We start from the raw sequence: 20,663 nt of genomic DNA on the forward strand, positions 1-20,663 counted from the left end.
GTCCACGTGTGTGTGATCTGCACCCCTCACACCAGCACCACATTCAATGTCCGTGTGTGATCTATTCCCCCCTCAAACCAGAACCACATTCAATGTCCGTGTGTGATCTATTCCCCGCTCAAACCAGAACCACATTCAATGTCCGTGTGTGATCTGTTCCATCCTCACACCAACAGACATTCAATGTCCATGTGTGATCTGTTCTACCCTCAGACCAACACACATTCAATGTCCGTGTGTGATCTGCCCCCCCTACCAGAACCACATTCAATGTCCATGTGTGATCTATTCCCCGCTCAAACCAGAACCACATTCAATGTCCGTGTGTGATCTGTTCCACCCTCACACCAACAGACATTCAATGTCCATGTGTGATCTGTTCTACCCTCAGACCAACACACATTCAATGTCCGTGTGTGATCTGCTCCCCCCTCAAACCAACACCACATTCAATGTCCGTGTGTGATCTGTTCCACCCTCACACCAACAGACATTCAATGTCCGTGTGTGATCTGCCCCCCCAAACCAGAACCACATTCAATGTCCGTGTGTGATCTGTTCCACCCTCACACCAACAGACATTCAATGTCCATGTGTGATCTGTTCTACCCTCAGACCAACACACAGTGTCCGTGTGTGATCTGTTTCCCCCTCAAACCAACACCACATTCAATGTCCGTGTGTGATCTATTCCCCCCTCACACCAGCACCCATATTCAATATCCGTGTGTGATCTATTCCTCCCTTACACCAGAACCACATTCAATGTCCGTGTGTGATCTATTCCCTCCTCACACCAGCACCACATTCAATGTCCGTGTGTGATCTGTTCTACCCTCAAACCAACATCACATTCAATGTCCGTGTGTGATCTGCCCCCCCAAACCAGAACCATTCAATGTCCGTGTGTGATCTGCCCCCCCAAACCAACACACATTCAATGTCCGTGTGTGATCTGCCCCCCCAACCAACACCACATTCAATGTCCATGTATGATCTGTTCCACCCTCACACCAATAGACATTCAATGTCTGTGTGTGATCTGCTCCCCCCTCAAACCAGCACCACATTCAATGTCCATGTATGATCTGTTCCACCCTCACACCAATAGACATTCAATGTCCGTGTGTGATCTGCTCCCCCCTCAAACCAACACCACATTCAATGTCCGTGTGTGATCTGCCCCCCCAAACCAGAACCACATTCAATGTCCATGTGTGATCTGTTTCCCCCTCAAACCAGCACCACATTCAATATGTCCACGTGTGTGTGATCTGCCCCACCCCTCAGACCAGCACCACATTCAATGCCCATGTATGATCTGTTCCACCCTCACACCAATAGACATTCAATGTCCGTGTGTGATCTGCCCCACCCCTCAGACCAGCACCACATTCAATGCCCATGTGTGTGTAATCTGCTTCTCATTTGTGAGTTCCCCATTGCCATAATTTGCCGATCTTTCATCTTCCCCTCCGGCATCTCTTGACCCAATACAGTGTTATGAGCAACTCACACTTTGTCCCACAGTTATTATTTTGACATCTCTGGTTGTGAATTTCCGATCACTCCTGCGGTACTAATATTTTCCAGTCTTGTTCCCCTCCTGTTTACTACCTTAAAGTTATCTGTGTTACTTGCAAATATGGAGTCAAGTTGCATGTACCTCACCCCAATTTCTCCTTCCAACATTCTCAGTACTACAGTCATGAAGGATGATGGAACATTGTAAGCATGAACAGTATTTGGAGAATTGAAGATCAAATATAAAAGATTTGGGGAAAAATAGGAAAATTCTGCCTGCCCTTAGATTGTGGAATATACCAGTAGATTAAAGGCTGACGATGAGACTATTTGAATAGTTAGGGTAAGTCAGAAAGGAGAGTGAAAGAAGTGTGAAAACAGAGCCAACATTTGCAAATAGGACTACATCTCATGTAGAGGAGATATACCGATACAGAAAGGACTGGCCGTCCATCGGCCAGCTACTGTGCATAAACTCCATGCTTATTTGATGCGCAGTTGAGTGCGCTTAATCTCTATTCAAGATCTATAAAAATGAGTCATGCCTCCCAGTGTAAGCTTGTATTTTGTTTCCACATTCTCCTTGCACTTGAAGTACATCTGCATGTGAAACCAGGTCAAAGTAGCATATGCCAGTTGGACTTTAGTTTAATGTAGAGCTGTACAGAACAGAAACGGGTGCTTTGGCTCACCACATGCATGTCCATATGCACTAATCCCATTCACCTGCATTGGGATCCTTTCCTTGCTTCAATCGCCAATTTAAGTGTCTGTCTAAATGCCTTCTAAATACTGTTATTATATCTGATTCCACTAGCTCTCAGGCAGCGATTTCGAGATATCAACCAATCTCTGTTTAATGACCTTCCCCTCAGATTCCATTTACAACTCCTATCTTTCACTTTAAACCTATGCCCTCCTTTTTTATATACTTACTAAAGGAAAGACCACATGTTCTAACAGGTTTAGCTTCAGTCTTAATGCAACTGTTAGACATGAAAATAAATTTAAAGCTGAGGCCAAGATGGAAATGATAATGGAGTCGAGTGCATGCAATTATATTTACGGCTTTTTTTAAGCAACAGTTTTCTTCTTGCCGTTTCTGCAGTGCATTTTGTTACCCTGCCTAGGGGAAGGAAACCTTTCCAGTCTTTAATGTTGCAGTTGATGAAATGAACGTGAGGTGGACTGCATTTGGGATGCGGTAATATATTTCTGTCCATTTACCAGCAAGCAAAGTAGGTTACTCCATTTTAATTAAATTAATTTTTAAATTTTAATTAAAAACAATGACTCAAAGTCAGTGGTTTTCTTTATCACGGTTACACAGAAATGTGAGAAATTGATTTAGTTTCATAGTGTCTAACTCCCAAATGTTACCTGTTTCTCAATTAAATTGATTGCATCCATTGTTTCTGTGTTCACTGACTGACCACGAGATTACACAAGTTAATACTGAACTGAACTGAACTAAACTGACTGCATTTTGTGTGTGTGTTGCTTCAGAGGTATACTGTCTAAATGGTCCTGATTTTGTTGAGTATGATTAGCCTTGAAGGAGATCTCTTGAGACTGGGTAGCCGGTTATTCCATCCACTACATCCAAGAAAGCTATATCCTGGCAAGTGGATTGAATTCAGCACAGTATGATCCATTCATCATTTTATGCAACTGTCAATTTTATACAGTCTACAAATTCAGCTATTTCACACAATTCCATCTTTTACATTAATTAGAATAATGATAAACGTCAGCAGTCCTGAACTTGAATCTTGTGGCAAAAGACAGAGGGGCATCTCAGCAGTTTCATTCATTATTACCTACCAAACAACTTATTTCCAGTTCATTTTAATACACCCAGAAGGTTTAGACCTCTGTGGTAGGTCATTGTGTGCAACAGTTTGAAATCCCTTCTAGAAGTTCTAAAATGTCAGCCAGAATTCAAACCCAGAAACTTGGGTTTGAATTACACAGAACAGTTCAGGAATTTAAGTTTCATTAATTAAAACAAAAACAGCATTTTTGAAAAAACTAATAATGGTAGCTTGAAGATGCTGGAATAAACTCATCTAATTCACTTATCTGCCATTTTCTCCAGCTCTTACTGATATGTGATTACGGATCAACCAACATGGTGACTCTAACCTGCCCCCTTAGTAGATGGCCAATTAGGGATAATGACTGCCAGCACTGCTAACGATATCTGCATCTTATGAACGACTGAAAGGCCCCACCTCTTTATATTGGATTTCTCATCTCAAGTTCAAAGTCAAAGTAAATTTATTATAAAAGTACATATATGTATGTCACAATCTACTAACTTAAATCATTTTCTTGCAGGCATTTACAGGAAAATAAAGAATTACAATAGAATGTATGAAAAAGCTATACATGAACAAAGACTGACAAACATTCAATGTGCAAAAGAAGACAAATTACATAAATAATAGATAGATCAAAGTCCAAAATAGATTTACCATCAAAGTACACATATGTCAACCCTGAGATACATTTTCTTGCAGGCATTCACAGTAAATGCAAAGAAACAATCAAATCAATGAAAGATTGCACACAAGACAGATGAACAATCTAAGAACAACTAATTGTGCAAATATAAAAAGAAAGAAATACAAAATGATAAAAATAAATAAATAAGCAATAAATTTCAAGAACATGAGATGAAGAGTCTTTGAAAGTGAGTCCGCAGGCTGTGGAAACAGTCCAGTGTTGGTGTGAGTGAAGTTAACCCCTCTGGTTCAAGAGCCTGATGGTTGAGGGATAATAACTGTTCCTGAACCTGGTGGTGCGAGTTCTGAGGCTCCTATACTTTCTTCCTGATAGCAGCAGCGAGAAGAGAGCAGGGCCTGATGGATGCTGCTTTCCCGAAACAGAACTCCATGTATATGTGCTCAGTGCTGGGGAGAGCTTTACCTATGATAGACTGGGCCATATCCACTACTTTTGGCAGGCTTCTCTGTTCAAGGCCATTGGTATTTCATTACCAGGAGATGATGCAACCAACGAATATACTCTCCACCACACATCTATAATAGTTTTTCAATGTTTTGGATTGATGGAGAATGCCAAGAACCTGAATTGTAGAGTCCTTGAAAGTGAGTCTGTAGGTTGTGGTATCACTTCAGAGTTGCGGTGAGTGAGGTTATCCACGTTGGTTCAGGAGTCTGATGGTTGTAGGATGATAACTGTTTCTGAATCTGGTGGTGAGGGACCTAAGGTTTCTCTGCTTCCTGCTTGTTGGCAGTAGCAAGAAAAGAGCATGGCCTGGATGCTGGGTGTCCGTGATGATGGATGTGGCACTGCTCCTTGCAAATGTGCTCAGTGTTGAGTAGGACTTTGCCTGTGATGGACTGTCTGTTCAAAAAATAATCCCATAAACTTCAACCTTTATTTCTTGCGTGTTTGGAGCAAGACTTATGTCTCTGTAATTAAAAAATTCATCCCTCTCTTTAAGATGAGGCAAGTTTGGTTTATACTAGTCTTAGATAATACAGGCTTCATTGAGAGCTACAATGCATACTGTTCTAGCTGCTCTGCAGTGCTTGTTGCCAAGAGAATCATCTGCTGCCCAGCTGTTTAACATCACTGATAGGCAAAACAATCTGTATGGACAGGTTATTAATCAAAGTTATTAATATTATTACTGTTAGGTAGGATTGACCAATACTGGCTCTTTTATTTATATGGGTTTTCATGTGTTCTTGGGAATAAATAATTAATATTTACAACTATAAAGTAACTGCTGTTCCCTAGGGTTTGACCTGTTTTGTTGTAGGAATGAGCAATTTAAGATTAATAAAGAAAAGCTTGGAGGAGTCCAAATGAAGTCTGGATCTGAAACATCGACTGACCATTCACCCTACCCCACAGATGCTGCCTGACCTGCAATAGCTCCTCCAGAAGTTTGTTTTTTGCCTCAGATTCCGGCGTCTGCAGTCTCCTGTGTCTCAATTTGTATTAATACAAAGCTCTACTTGGTGTTTTTTTTGATAGACTGTACTATTACATGTCCTTATGTCATGCTGAATGACCCAGGTGAGAGAACTGTTGCCAAGGTATCTATATAGGGGCAACTCAGCCAGATTTTATAGAATGGGGAAAAGCACAGCAGTGGAATAGCCTCCCCTCCATGGACTGTCTATTTTCCTCACCACCTCAGCATAAGCAAATACCCCACCCAACCCAGGCATTCTCTCTTCCATGGGGCAGAAGATACAAAAGCTTGAAAACACGTACCACCAGGCTCAAGGACAGCTTCTTATAGGCAATTGAACAGTTCCCTAGTATTATAAGATAGACCCTTGACCTCACAATACACCTCGTTATGATCTTGCTCCTCGTTGTTTACCTGCACTGCACTTTTCATTAGCTATTACACTTCATTCTACATTCTGTTACTGTACTACCTCAATGCACTGTGTACTGATCTGATCTGTATGAACGGACATTTGATTTGTATGACAAATTTGCCAGACGAGCTTTTCACTGTATCTCAGTACACATGACAGTCATAAACCAATGCTAATTTCAATTCCTTTTGGCCAATAATGTTGTTCCAAACTAATTAAACTAGTATTAAATGCTTAGCCAAGCTAATGTCTTTTGCATATGCAAGGTCCATATTCCTCCATCTCTGCACATTTGTGTACCTCTCCAAGAGCATCTTAAACTCCTTTTTCGTATTTGCCTCCACTACTGCCCTGGCATCTAACACTCGCTGTGTAAAAAAAATCCTTTGCACATCTCCTTTGAACTTACTCCCTCTCACCTTTAATGTATACCCTCTAGTATTAGAGACTTCGACACTGGGTAAAAAATGCTGGCCTTCTACTCTACCTATGCCCCAATAATCTTAATAACCTGTCACATCTCCCCTCAGTATTTGCTGCTCTAGCGAATACAACCCATGTTTGTCCAATCACATGCCCCCTTCAGTAGCCAGCAGTCTTCAGTCCTGACGAAGGGTCTTGGCCCGAATCGTTGACTGCTCATTTCAACGGATGCTGCCCGACCTGCTGAGTTCATCCAGCTTTTGTGCATGTTGATTTGACCACAGCATCTGCAGTGTACTTTGTGTTTACTAGTCTGGTAAACCTCTTCTGCACTCTCTTCAAAGCTCCCATATCCTTCCATAATGGGGCAACCAGAATGGAATGCAATACTGTGGTTGTGGCCTATCTGACTCTTACACCCAGTGCCTTGACTAATAAAGGCAAGCATGCCATATGCCTTCTTTATCACCCTATTAACCTGTGCAGCAGCTTCAGGGAGCTATGGATTTGGACCCTAAATCCCCCTGTACATCAACACTGCTAAAGGTCTTGTCTTTAACAATGTACTGTCCCTTTACATTTGATCTCTCAAAGTGTACTTGGTCACTTAATTAACCTTTGTCATTTCTCTGCCCTTATCTGCAACTAATCTATACCCTGCCATATCCCTTGACAATCCTCTACACTATTCACAACAGCACTAATCTTTGTATCACCTGCAAACATACTAACTCACCCATCCACATTTTTATCTAGGTCATTTATAGATACCACAAATGTCAGAGGCCCCAGTCCAGTCAGAATAATTCCCATTAACCTCTCCCTCTCTCTTCTGTGGGCAAGGCAATTCTGAATTCAAACGGCCAAGTTACCATGGATCCCATTCATCTTAATCATCTGGTTGAGCACCCCTTGAAACAGCTTGTGAAGCACCTTACTAAAATCGATGCAGACAACATCCACAACTCCACCTTCATCAATCACCTTCAGCACTTACTCTAAAAAAATCCAATTAAGCGTAGGCCGTGTGGCGGTTAGTGTAACACTTTGCAGTGTTAGCAGTGGGAAGACTGGGGTTCAATTCCCTCTGCTGTCTGTAAAGAATTTTCATGGTTTCCTTCCACATTCCAAAGACATAATGGGTTAGGGTTAGTCAACTGTGGGCATGCTGTGTTGTTGCCAGAAACATGGCGACTCCCCGGGCATCTCCCAGCACATCCTCGGACCGTGTTCGTTGACGCAAACAACATATTTTTCTGTATGTTTTGATGTACATGTGACAAATAAAGCTTAATCTTTATCTTTAATCTAGTTAGCGAGAAACAACTTGGCCTGCACAAATCTATTCAGGTGTCCGTAATTAGGCCGAAGTTTTCCAAAAATGTTATCCCTAAGAATGCTCTCTAATAATTTCCCTACCACCAACACAATACCCAACATTCTATAGCCTTCAGGATCATTCCTGTTTCTCTTCTTGCACAATGGAACAATATTAACTATTAGTCGGTCCTCCAGGACCTCACCTACGGTTCAAGAAGACATGAAGATCCTGATCAAGGCCCCAACTATCTCATCTCTTGCTTATCTCAATAAACTGAGCTCAAACCCACTTGGACTAAGGAGGTCCCAGTCTATATTGGGGAAGTTGAAGTCACCTACAACAGCAACCCTGTTGTTCTTACATCTTTCCCTAATCTGCCTGCAGTGTTCCTCAATGTCCTGGTCACTCTTAGGGGTGGGGTCCTGCAGCATAATCCCATCAGAGTGACTGCAATTTTCTTATTTGCACTTTCTAATCAACTTTAGTTTCACAGTTTGGGATGATAGCATATTTGAACCAAAAACCTCCGAATTCAGACCTACATCACAATGCTCCAAATATCCCTGCTCCCAACCGCTGATTATCCAGGGGCCCTGATTCTCCAGGTACATTATTAATTCTCAATCCAATACCCCAATTACTATATTCCCAATTCCACTGAATTTCCTGTTGTTGACACTCTAATCCCCAACTACCCCTTCCAATTCTGTATCTCTGGGCACTTGAACTGTACAGGAAAGATGCCAGTCACCAGTGATTTGTAACCATTCACTTCCTCAGGCTCTGACCCTCCCCATTGGCTAAATAGTCCCAAGCCCTAACCAGGGTTCCAAAGCTCAACAGTTTACTACTTCCCATTTCCTACTTAAATCACCAATGAAGTCCTACTTGGGACTCTGTTTGCTTATTGATCTTAACACTCCATCCCATAACCCCTGGATCCAGACTTGGTCTTGGATATGTGCTCCACTAGATCTGAAGGAAACCAGCAGTAAGATTCTAAAAAGGGTAATTACAACTTGAGCACTTCAGTCAACACAGTGTGACATTTCCAGGTTTTGTTACAGATCTACCTGAATTTCTTCAGAGTTATCAATTTCTGCGGATGCTGGTGGGCAAAAGCTTTTCAAAAAACATTCTTCTGTATGAGCTGGCACTCGGTGGCATTAGCCTCTAGATTTATGTGTACCCTCTAGTTGTCAGATTACCTCAATGATCGGTAATGGCTTTCTTACGTCAATTTCAGGGTCAGATTTTCAGTGTCAACAAACCTAGCCAAATAGAATGAGATTAAGTAATTATAAACCTTTTTGCAGGTGATGTTATGAATGATTGAATAATAATAATTAAGCTGTAATTTAATCAGTAATCTTAAATGACATTATGGACAGATCTCCAGTTATTGTGGCATTAAATGTCAAGTGCTCTTTACGTTAAATACCTTATGGATTAAAAACAGAATAAATCTTTATCTCTGAAACAAAAGCAGAAAATGCTTAAAATACTTTGCAGGTGTGAAATGAGAAACAAGAGTTGACTTTTCAGGTCAAAAACCCTGCCTGAATTGCTGAGCATTCCCAGCATTTTCTGTTTGTCTTTCAAATATCTGGAACTGCAGCTTCTCTTTGATTTTTAAATCTTGATTCTGTTAACTCCTCTGCCTCATGTCTGGAGACACTAATTTAATTCTAATTATTTTTCTCTATTTAACATAGAAAAGTGATAAGTTAAATCAAATTATGCCCGTCGGAAGCTGAATTGCATCTGTCTGCCTTCATTCCAAAGATAGATGGACTTTCTCAACTCATAATTTTGGTCTAAGCTTTGCCTAAGTAATGCCTTTCTCAAGTGATATTTTAATTGAATAGGGATTGCATTAATTTTCATCAGAAAACAGAGCACAGAAAATTTTGACCAGTCCTAAACCCCTACTAGCATCTGGGCTAAATCAGTATGATGTGCCTCTTCACATGAATTGTCTGAGAACCTGCTAAAAATGGATTGTCTCAATCAGAGTATTATTGTGCATAGGACACCAAGTAATTTGGGACTAGATTGTGCAGGATAAATTTTGCCCACTGGAAAATGAACCCCTAAAAACCTCTCCATAAAGGGTTTATGTTGCACAGAATTTAGCCTCTTCATTGTTGGTCTCTCCAGATCTCTGCTTCCTTACTATCAATTTATATCCCTCAATCCCTAATAGATTTTGAACAGGCAAAATCTATTATGGCAAAGTGTCTGAGATTCCCACTTCCAGTCCAGGAAACAGACAGTCATTGAACCTTTATATGACCCAGGAATTGTCTATACTTAGAAAAAATAGTTCTCCTGCTCAGAGAAAGATGATCAAGAGGCACTTTCTGTGGTCTGGCACCAGTCATGCCCCTAGTTGCCAGACTAGAGTTTCAATCTGTATTACCTTTAAAAAAATTAACATTAATAAAAACATGAAAGTTAACACACACACACACACACACACACTTAAAACAAATAAACATACCTAAATTCATTAAAATTAGACAAAATTAAAAGTACTGCTTATTTTTGTGTTGGCAGCTGATTGCATCTCATTCATTTCAATGGCCCTGCTGAACCTGTGACCTCACTCACTTCATTACTGAACCGATTGCACAACCTATTGACTTGCTTTCCAGGACTCTATAACTCGTGTTCTCTGAATCATCTGAATTGAATTGACTTTATTTCTTACATCCTTCATGTACACGAGAAGCAAAAATCTTTATGTTACGTCTCCATCTGAATGTGCAATTTGTAGTAATTTGTAATAAATTGTATTTATTTATTTATTTGAAATTTGAAATAAATTTGTGTTCCACCAGCATTTTGTGTGTGTTGTTGTTTGAATTTCCAGCATCTGCAGATTTCCTGGTGTTTGTTATTTATTTATTGTTTGCTTGTTTGATTTTTGTATTTGCACAGTTTGTTTTCTTTTGCACATTTGGTTGTTTGTCAGTCTTTGCAGTTTTTATTGATTTTATTGTATTTCTTCATTCTTCTGTGAACACATGCACAAAAATGAATCTCATTGTAATATATGGTGACATATATGTGCTTTGATAATAAATTTACTTTGAACTTTGAACTTGTCAGGTTAATCTGGCAAGGGTTTGGGGCACGGTATTCCACCCTGAGAGTTTCAGAATCTCTGGGAGTGCTGGTCCACTGGTTTCCACGAGGGATCCACTGGTTTCCATGAGGAGTCCACTGGCATAGCACATAACCCGCTGCCATTGATTTGCTGACTAGATGACTATGCTACAACCTTTGCTTGGAAACTGCTCACTTACAGGGATATCGATCAGCTGGTAGATATCCATGCAGATCATAGTGTAATAGCGACTCTCTCATGGCTAAATGTGTAGAACCATGGTTGAACCACAGATGGAGCATGAGGTACCGTCCTTGTCTCAGTATCAAAAATGGTCAATCAAGTGCAGGGGAAGCAGCTAAAGGAGACTGACAAGTCTGAAGAGAGATCATAACGATAAAAAAAAAACACAAGGTGGGTCTCCTTTCTCTGGATAGAGATCTATAAATTATGAGGGAATTGACAAGTTGGATGCAACTAAAGTAGGGTTCAACAATATAAATCACTTCATTTCCCGACGGACAAACTCCATCGTAAGAATGTGGAGCTTGTAACGTGTGATCAGTGGAGGATTAAAGAGGAATTGGGGAAGAATAGTTCACCAAGAGAGGGGTTGAGATTGACATCTCACTGTCTGAAAGGTTGGTAAAGGTGGAGTTATTATCACATTTCAAAAATACCTGAACAACTGTGATCTGCAAGGTTACAGATCAAGCACTGAAGGGTGCAATTTGCCCTAGTGGTCATTTTCTGTCTGGCACGGACATGATGGGCTGAATGGCGTCCTGTATCATAAATCCTCGAATTCTATGATTCTTGTTAACACATTGAGTACTTGAGATGCCTTTAAGAGGAATCTAGGTAAGTCAATGACAGAGTGAACAGAAGGATTTGATAATACGGTGAAATGAAGGGGATAGTTTGAAGAAGGCAGGAAAGAAAGGAAGACAGAAAGAATCAGAGGAAGGCAGTTGAAATTTTACGTTAGATTTTATGGATACCTGAAAAAGTAACAACAAATGTAACATTTTAACATAAAAGCATTAGAGGTGCATTATAGAAATTGCATAATGTGTGAGAAATGATAGGAGGCACATAATGGTGCATTTGGAATCAATGAAGTTATCTGATATGCACCATAGACTAGACCTGAAGTTTGTATATCTTTGTCGGTAAAGTCTTCTTTTCCCAGCTTTGACCTTTTGAAGGTTAGCTGCTCCTGCAATGAAGTACAGAGCAATGGGATTCTAATCTCTTCTTTTGCTCAGCATATTTGCTCAGCTAATGAAGTTTGACTTTGTGAGCAGTAGCTACCTAGGTTACAGCTCGGATTGTACAGGGTTTCAAAGAGTTCGCAACACATGGAACAAGAACTAGTGGTGACATGCATCACAGCTTTCTGTAACACTACAATGCAAGAATTGTTTGTCTTAAAGGTCAACAGCTGTATGAAAGTTAACACCTTGGTTTCCTGGCAGTTCTCTCACATTCAAGGAGTTACCAGAATCAAAGGTAGCTGCAGATGCCGGAAGTCTGAACTGGAAGCAAATATGTTGGAAACACTCAGCAGGTCAGGCTGCATCTGTGGGCAGAGAAACAGCGTAAACGCTTCAGGTAAAAGACCCTCATCAGAACTGAGATGGAGTCAAAACAAAGCTTGTTAGACTTTAAGGAGGGTAAACCTGATAACGGGGATAAATCATTAACAAGGTAACCTGGTCATTGAGTGAATGAGAGCAGTTAGAGAGTGAGAACGTAGATATAAACTTAAAGAATGTCAGAGTTGCAAATGTAGAGTGGGTATAGATGCCCAGTGTGCTTATTATCATTTACTGATTCTTCAGAAGGAAATTGCTTTTGCATTTGTTTGCAGCACTGTGGTTGAAACCACAACACCAGAAAAGTTGATAGGTGAAGTGTACATTATAGACAAGGCTTCGTTTTCGGAAAGTGAGATGACAGTGAACCCCTTTATCATCAAGGCCATATCTGACTGTTAGTGGTGTTGAGCATATTCTGGACTTAGGGTGTATAACAAAATATTAACTTTGGCAACCAATCTTTAGACCTGAACACTGACTGTAGATTAAATTTAAAATACAGCACTGGACAATAGGCTCCTAGCGTTGTGAATAGCAGTTAGTTGAAAAACCAAACAATGCAGATTAACAAGCAAACACAAGGAAATCTGCAGATGCTGGAAATTCAAACAACACACACAAAATCAGCATTTTGTGTGTGTTCAATGCAGATTAACATTCATTTTGGCTGTCTGGAGTGTGGTTCAGAAGAAGGAGGTGTGAAAGTTATATAATTCAAAGGAAGCACTGTAGTAACGTTGTAAATATAGAATTGTCCTTTGACCTTTAGCATTTAAAATATCATCCAATATTGGGTCAGACAGGGCCTTTCCTCCGAAAGGGTCTCAACATGATGTGTGCTGTGTCTTGTTTTGTCGAATAAAAGACTACGTCATATCTACCAGCTGCATCTCTCCGGTGACTGTATTCACATCGCAACAAGTGGCATCAAGGAACTCTGATCAAGATGAAGTTAGTGGCTTCACAAGGAAAGTACTCTGTTGGTTGGAGTCACTTGATTGCTCCCTCCCCCCATCATCAATCTCTGTCTGTAAACATCTGTTCCCTCCAGTACCAACAATACTTTACTAATCTAGAACCTCTACCACGAAGAAGAACAAGCCCACCAGGCACATGGGAACACCACCACCCGTGACTTTTACTCCAAGTCACACACCATCCTAACTGGGAAACATCACAGATTTTTCTTCATTACATGGTCTAAGTCCTGGACCTTCCTGCCTAAGAGTATTTTAGGCCTACCTCCACTTGTAGAATTGCAGTAGTTCAAAAGGAAAGCCTGTCCACGTCTTTTCAAAGGAAGTTACAGATGGGCGATATAGACAGGCATTGCCAACAGCACCAAATTCAGAAAAAATATTTTAAAAATTATTGGCTGTCATTTATATTCTTTGCTTCATTTTGATGTTTCAATTTACATTTGCTGAGATTTTGTAATCATCATTTTTGATTCACCCTTGTAGCTCAGGTGGAGAAGGGGCACTTTTAGTTTTGGAGTTTACACGTAACATAGAAACATAGAAAACATAGAACAGCACAATACAGGCCTTTCGGCCCACAAAGCTGTGCCGAACATGTCCCTACCTTAGAACAACCTAGACTTACCCATAGCCCTCTATTTTTCTAAGCTCCATGTAGCTATCCATGAGTCTCTTAAAAGACCTTAGCATTTCCACCTTCACTACCACCACAGGCAGCCCATTCCACGCACTCACCACTCTCTGTGTAAAAAGCTTACCCCTGACATCTCCTCTGTACCTACTTCCAAGCACCTTAAAACTGTGCCCTCTTATGCTGGCCATTTCAGCCCTGGGGAAAAGCCTCTGACTATCCACATGATCAATGCCTCTCATCATCTTATACACCTCTATCAGGTCATCTCTCATCCTCTGTCACTCCAAGGAGAAAAGGCCGAGTTCACTCAACCTATTCTCATAAGGCATGCTCCCCAATCCAGGCAATATCCTTGTAAATCTCCTTTGCACCTTTTCTATGGTTTCCACATCCTTCCTGTAGTGAGGTGACCAGAATTGAGCACAGTACTCCAAGTGGGGCCTGACCAGGGTCCTATATAGCTGCAACATTACCTCTCGGCTCTTAAACTCAATCCCATGATTAAGGAAGGCCAATGTGTTCTTAACCACAGAGTCAACCTGCGTAGCAGCTTTTAGTGTCCTATGGACTCGGACCCCAAGATCCCTCTGATCCTCCACACTGCCAAGAGTCTTACTATTAATGTTATATTCTCTCATCATATTTGACCTATCAAAATGAACCACCTCACACTTATCTGGGTTGAACTCCATCTGCCACTTCTCAGCTCAGTTTTGCATCCTATCAATGTCCCGCTTTAAACTCTGACAGCCCTCCACACTATCCACAACACCCCCAACCTTTGTGTCATCGGCAAATTTACTAACCCATCCCTCCATTTCCTCATCCAGGTCATTTATAAAAATCATAAAGAGAAAGGGTCCCAGAACAGATCCCTGAGGGACACCACTGGTCACCAGCCTCCATGCAGAATATGGCCTGTCTATTACCACTCTTTGCCTTCTGTGGGCAAGCCAGTTCTGGATCCACAAAGCAATGTCTCCTTGGATCCCATGCCTCCTTACTTTCTCAGTAAGCCTTGCAAGGGGTACCTTATCAAATGCCTTGCTGAAATCCATATACACTACATGTACTGCTCTACCTTTATCAATGTGCTTAGTCACATCCTCAAAAAATTCAATCAGGCTCGTAAGGCACGACCTGCCTTTGACAAAGCCATGCTGACTATTCCTAATCATATTATGCCTCTCCAAATGTTCATAAATCCTGCCTCTCAGGATCTTCTCCATCAACTTACCAACCACTGAAGTAAGACTCACTGGCCTATAGTTTCCTGGGCTATCTCTACTCCATTTCTTGAATAACGGAACAACATCTGCAACCCTCCAATCCTCCGTAACCTCTCCCATCCTCATTCATGATGCAAAGATCATCACCAGAGGCTCAGTAATCTCCTCCCTCGCTTCCCACAGTAGCCTAGGGTACATCCCATCCAGTCTCAGTGACTTATCCAACTTGATGCTTTCCAAAAGCTCCAGCACACCCTCTTCCTTAATATCTGGATGCTCAAGTTTTTCAGTCCACTGTAAGTCATCCCTACAATCACCAAGATCTTTATCCGTAGTGAATACTGAAGCAAAGTATTCATGAAGTACCTCAGCTATCTCCTCCGGTTCCATACACGCTTTTCCATTGTCACACTTGATTGCTCCTATCCTCTCAGTCTTATAATCTTGCTCTTCACATATTTGTAGAATGCCTTGGGATTTTCCTTAATCCTGTCCACCAAGGCCTTCTCATGGCCCCTTCTGGCTCTCCTACTTTCATTCTTAAACTCCTTCCTACTAGCCTTATAATCTTCTAGATTCCTATCATTAGTTCTTTGGAACTTTTCGTAAACTCTTCTTTTCTTCTTGACTATATTTACAACAGCCTTTGTACACCACCCTTCTTGTACACTACCATCCTTATCATACCTCATTGGAACATACCTACTCAGAACCTCACGCAAATATCCCCTGAATATTTGCCACATTTCTTTCGTATGTTTCCCTGAGAACATCTGTTTCCAATTTATGCTTCCATGTTCCTGCCTGATAGCCTCATATTTCCCCTACTCCAATTAAATGCTTTCCTAACTTGTCTGTTCCTACCCCTCTCCAATGCTATGGTAAAGGAGATTAAATTGTGATCTCTATCTCCAAAATGCTCTCCCACTGAGAGACCTAACACCTGACCAGGTTCATTTCCCAAAACCAGATCAAGTACAGCCCCTCCTCTTGTAGGCTTATCTACATATTGAGTCAAGAAACCTTCCTGAATACACCTAACAAACTACACCCCATCTAAAGCCCTCACTCTAGGGAGATGCCAATCAATACTTTGGAAATTAAAATCTCCCACCAAAATAACCCTGTTATTATTACTCCTTTCCAGAATCTGTCTTCCTATCTGCTCCTTGATGTCCCTGTTACTATTGCGTGGTCTGAAAAAAAAACACTAACTAGAGTTATTGACCCCTTCCCATTCCAGACTTCCACCCACAGAGACTCAGTAGACAACCCCTCCATGACTTCCTCCTTTTCTGCAGCCGTGACACTATCTCTGATCAGCAGTGCCACACCCCACCTCTTTTGCCTCCATCCCTATCCTTTCTGAAACATCTAAAGCCTGGCACTTGAAGTAGCCATTCCTGGCCCTGCACCGTCCAAGGCTCTGTAATGGCCACAACATCATAGCTCCAAGTGCTGTTCTACGCTTTAAGCTCATCTGCTTAATTCATAATATTTCTCGCATTAAAATAGAAACATCTCAAACTATTGGTCTGAGCACGTCCCTTCTCTACCACCTGCCTATCCTCCCTTTCGCACTGTCTCCAAGCTTTATCGATTTGTGAGCCAACCTCCTTTTCCTCCGTCACTTCAGTTCAGTTCCCAACCCCCAGCAATTCTAGTTTAAACTCTCTCCAATAGCCTTAGCAAACCTTCCCACCAGGATATTGGCCCCCCTGGGATTCATGTGTATAGGTCACGCCTGCCCCAGAAGAGGTCCCAATGATCCCAAAATCTGAGTCCCTGCCCCCTGCTCCAATCCCTCAGCCACACATTTATCCTCCACCTCATTCTATTCCTATACTCACTGTCATGTGGCACAGGCAGTAATCCCAAGATGACTACCTTTGAGGTCCTGCTTCTCAACTTCTTTCCTAACTCCCTGTAGTCTGTTTTCAGAACCTCCTCCCTTTTCCTAACTATGTCATTGGTACCAATATGTACCATGACCCCTGGCTGTTCTCCTTCCCACTTCAAGATATCGTGGACGAGATCAGAAACATCCTGGGAGGCAAACTACCATCTGCGTTTCTTTCCTGTGTCCACAGAATCGCCTGTCTGAACCCCTAACTATAGAGTCCCCTATCACTGCTGCCATTCTTTTCCTTTCCCTACCCTTCTGAGCCACAGGGCCAGATTCTGTGCCAGAGGCACGGCCACTGTTTCTTCCCCCAGGTAGGCCGCCCCCCCCCAACAGTACTCAAGCAGGAATACTTATTGTTAAAGGGGACAGCCACTTTCTAGCACCTGCTTCTTGCCCTTCCCTCTCGACTGTTACCCTCTTCTCTGTCTCCTGTGGTCTCAGGATGACTACTTGCCTATAGCTCCTCTCTATCACCTCCTCACTCTTCCTGACCAGACGAAGGTCTTCGAGCTGCAGCTCCAGTTCCCTAATGCGGTCCCTAAGGAGCTGCAGCTCGATGCACCTGGTGCAGATGTGGTCGTCCAGGAGGCTGGGAGACTCCAGGACCTCCCACATCTGACACCGAGCACAGAAAACTGGCCTCACACACTTACTTTCTGTCTTTATTTTAAACTGATAATCTACCTGGCCTTGACCCATTATCGCTGAAACCCCATTGAGCCAAAGCCTTCCTACTCTGTTGCCTGCCCCTCCAATGTCTGCTCTGTAAATCTATCTTTTTAAACTCTCTCTGCTGTTCTCACTGGTCGACCTCCACGCACTTGCACAGTGACGACCTGTTTAAACCACTGAAGAAATATAGTTTTAGATAACTTTCCATCTGCTAACTACAAATTTTGGATAACAGTGTATATACTCCAGTGAAAGCTTGAGCATTATGTCCTCCTAATATATCAATTAATAAATGAACATTAATTGTTTTAATCTCTGTTTTGTTTTTTCCCTTGTTTAAGTGTCTGAATTAATTTTGTTGCTGGCGAGAACTTGTATTTAGTTTTGTACACTGCAAGCAACTGAAATGAAGACTGCTCAACTTTGTAGCCATAGCAGAGTTAATGTTCACATTCATTCTGATATCTGGCTTTGATATTTACTGATAATTTGTTTTAAAGTCAGGTTTGTTGGACTGTGGATTAATGACATTCCTATGAAGGAGAAATGCATGAATATGAAAGGTGCTTACTTTTTTTTCATTTTGATAAAACATGAGAAATTTCATTTGCATTGCTGGGGTGGGTGTGGGAATCCCCGGTGGAATTAAAGAGATACTGTACTTACATGTTGGTGACAACATGATTTGCTTGAAATCTTAGCAAACCTGAGAAGTTTACGCTGCGGTAGTTTCAATACTGATTAGGCCCATTACTCATAAGATTGTCCAAGGTGAGATAAATGTCTGAAGACTGCACTGCAGTGGTTTGTGGGAGGTGGCATTACTGCAAGATCTATTTGTTGTTACTAATTTCTTTAACATTGTTAGCTGGAAACTTCAAGCTATCCTGTCAGCTTTTAATGAGCCTCAAACGGGAAAAAAAGGAAGGCTTTAGTCAATTAGCCCTAACTTTTAAAATTAATAAAGAGGCTATGATTTTATTAGAAATATAAATTAAAGTTTGTAAGAATGTGATATTATTTTGAGGTGGCTTTCAGTTGAAGGTAACCTTAGAATTGTTGGAGGTTCTGATGAAGGGTCTCGGCCCAAAATGTCAACAATTTATTCTTTTTGGATAAGCTCAATCGAATGTATTTAGGCTAACAGTTCTCACGGTGACACTGACTCTTTCTCATTAACAATGGAATCTTTCTGTGTGTACCTGCCTGGCAATTTACAAACACTGAGTTCATTCACTGCAGGAAATGGTGGTTTTGATTAAACTGTTCTCTGCGTGCACAGGACACTTTGAGAAATATTTTGTTCCATTGGCATATTTACTAGAATGCAACCTGATCTATGAAGAAATCATGCAGGTTTATTTTTTGTTAGTATGGGGCAGTGCACTTAAATGAATGGGTGTATCTGGATAGATGGAAACAGTGTTGTTGAGATTTCAACAATCAAACATATTCGTTACATGATTCAAGAAATTCTGACATTTTTAACATAGAATGGTCAAGCACTTTGGTCCATGATGTTGTGTCAGTCTTTTGAATAACTGTAAGATTAATCCTTCCCTCCCACATAACTTAATGTTCCTAATGTATACGCCTCCATCACAACTGCAGAAAGTGTGTTCCACAAATTCAACATTCTGTGTGTGTAAAACAAAACTACCTTTGACATTCTCCCTATACTTTTTTCTAATTACCTTAAAATTACAGCCGCTTGTATTAGCCATTTCCGCTCGGGCGGGGGGGGGGGGGGTTTTCGCTGTTATCCTCTCCGTCTTCGCCTCATAAACACAATATGAACGGATACACAATAAAAATAGGATAATTGTCAGAAATGTTGAGAGGCTCGGGCTGACAGCTTTGGCCGGCCTCGGAGCCGGGGGGCGTGGCTTTGCCGCCACTCAGGATTTCCCGGGTGGAATCTGTTCTGGCCCACCCACCTGTCCCGGTCACGTTGCGCGAATACCAGAGGTGTCGCCGCTTGGCCGCTGGATAACCACAGCGGGGGAGATTACCTATCTGAGCGCGGGCAGGGCGAGGGCGCAGAGACGGCGTTGCTCGGAGCGAGAGCGGTCAGCCGGCTCCACTCAGCAAATCGACGTCCTTGCTTTGAGGTCTTAAGTCATGATAGGTACCGAACGGTGCACGCTCTGCATTTGTGATGCTACTCTACAGCTGCCTTCTTTACCTTAAGTGTTTTACTGAATTTTTTTCTCTCTCCCCGTTGTAGACCTTACTATCATGTGTGACACTGAGATAATCTCCAGTGAGCCCACCAGCCCAACATCGCCGTTCTACGGGGAATCGTCCGACTCGTACTACCGCGTGGACCGGTGGCAGAAACTCCGAACTGCTGTCAGAAAGCTGGAGTTCTGGGAAAACTTCAGCTCCGAATTGGCAGGAAGTGGGTTCTTTTCTAAAGTGTACAAGGTAAGGGAAGCTGTCCACTTTCGTGTTTGCTGATCTCTTTCAATCAACCGGCTTAATGCTGTGGAAATGAACAGCGTGAAGGCGTGAGCAGGCAGTGGATTGAATTTCCTTTCAGGTACACGGGGCTTGGATGTGATAATTAGGGTGTCAGCTAGCCAAGTGTTGTTCGGGTTTGCTTTGAGCTTTGTTGTGGCCCCACAAGTTTTTGGGTCTCTAGCATGGTGTCAGAAAATATTGGTTTATTATTGTCACGTGTACAAAAATACAGTGAAAATACTAGTCATGCGGATCAAATCATTGCACCATTGAGGTAGAACAAGATAAAACACTAACAATGCAGAAAATGTAGCAGCTGCAGAGAAAGTGCAGTGCAGGTAAGTAATATCATAAGAAAGTACTGTAACTTGTTAGGTCAAGAGTCCAACTTATTCACGGGATCCATTTAGGAGTTTGATAACAGCAGGGTA

At 41.8% G+C, this 20,663-nt stretch overlaps 1 protein-coding gene across 3 annotated transcripts in view; it reads left to right on the forward strand.

Moving 5' to 3' along the window:
- The window catches only part of LOC140730963 (dual specificity testis-specific protein kinase 2), a 156,534-nt gene that overhangs the window by 47,569 nt on the left and 88,302 nt on the right, over positions 1-20,663 (forward strand). Inside the window, exons 1-2 of one of the 3 annotated variants that reach the window (XM_073052077.1) lie at positions 12,299-12,361; positions 19,997-20,196. In XM_073052077.1, coding sequence (XP_072908178.1) covers positions 20,008-20,196 — 189 coding nt within the window. In that variant the 5' untranslated portion in view covers positions 12,299-12,361; positions 19,997-20,007. Of the gene's footprint in view, positions 1-12,298; positions 12,362-19,754; positions 19,898-19,996; positions 20,197-20,663 lie in introns of those variants that run through there. The other 2 variants (XM_073052075.1, XM_073052076.1) reach the window with 2 other exon arrangements.

This window comes from Hemitrygon akajei, chromosome 7 (genome assembly GCF_048418815.1).
Source record: "Hemitrygon akajei chromosome 7, sHemAka1.3, whole genome shotgun sequence".
NCBI classification, from domain to species: Eukaryota; Metazoa; Chordata; class Chondrichthyes; order Myliobatiformes; family Dasyatidae; genus Hemitrygon; species Hemitrygon akajei.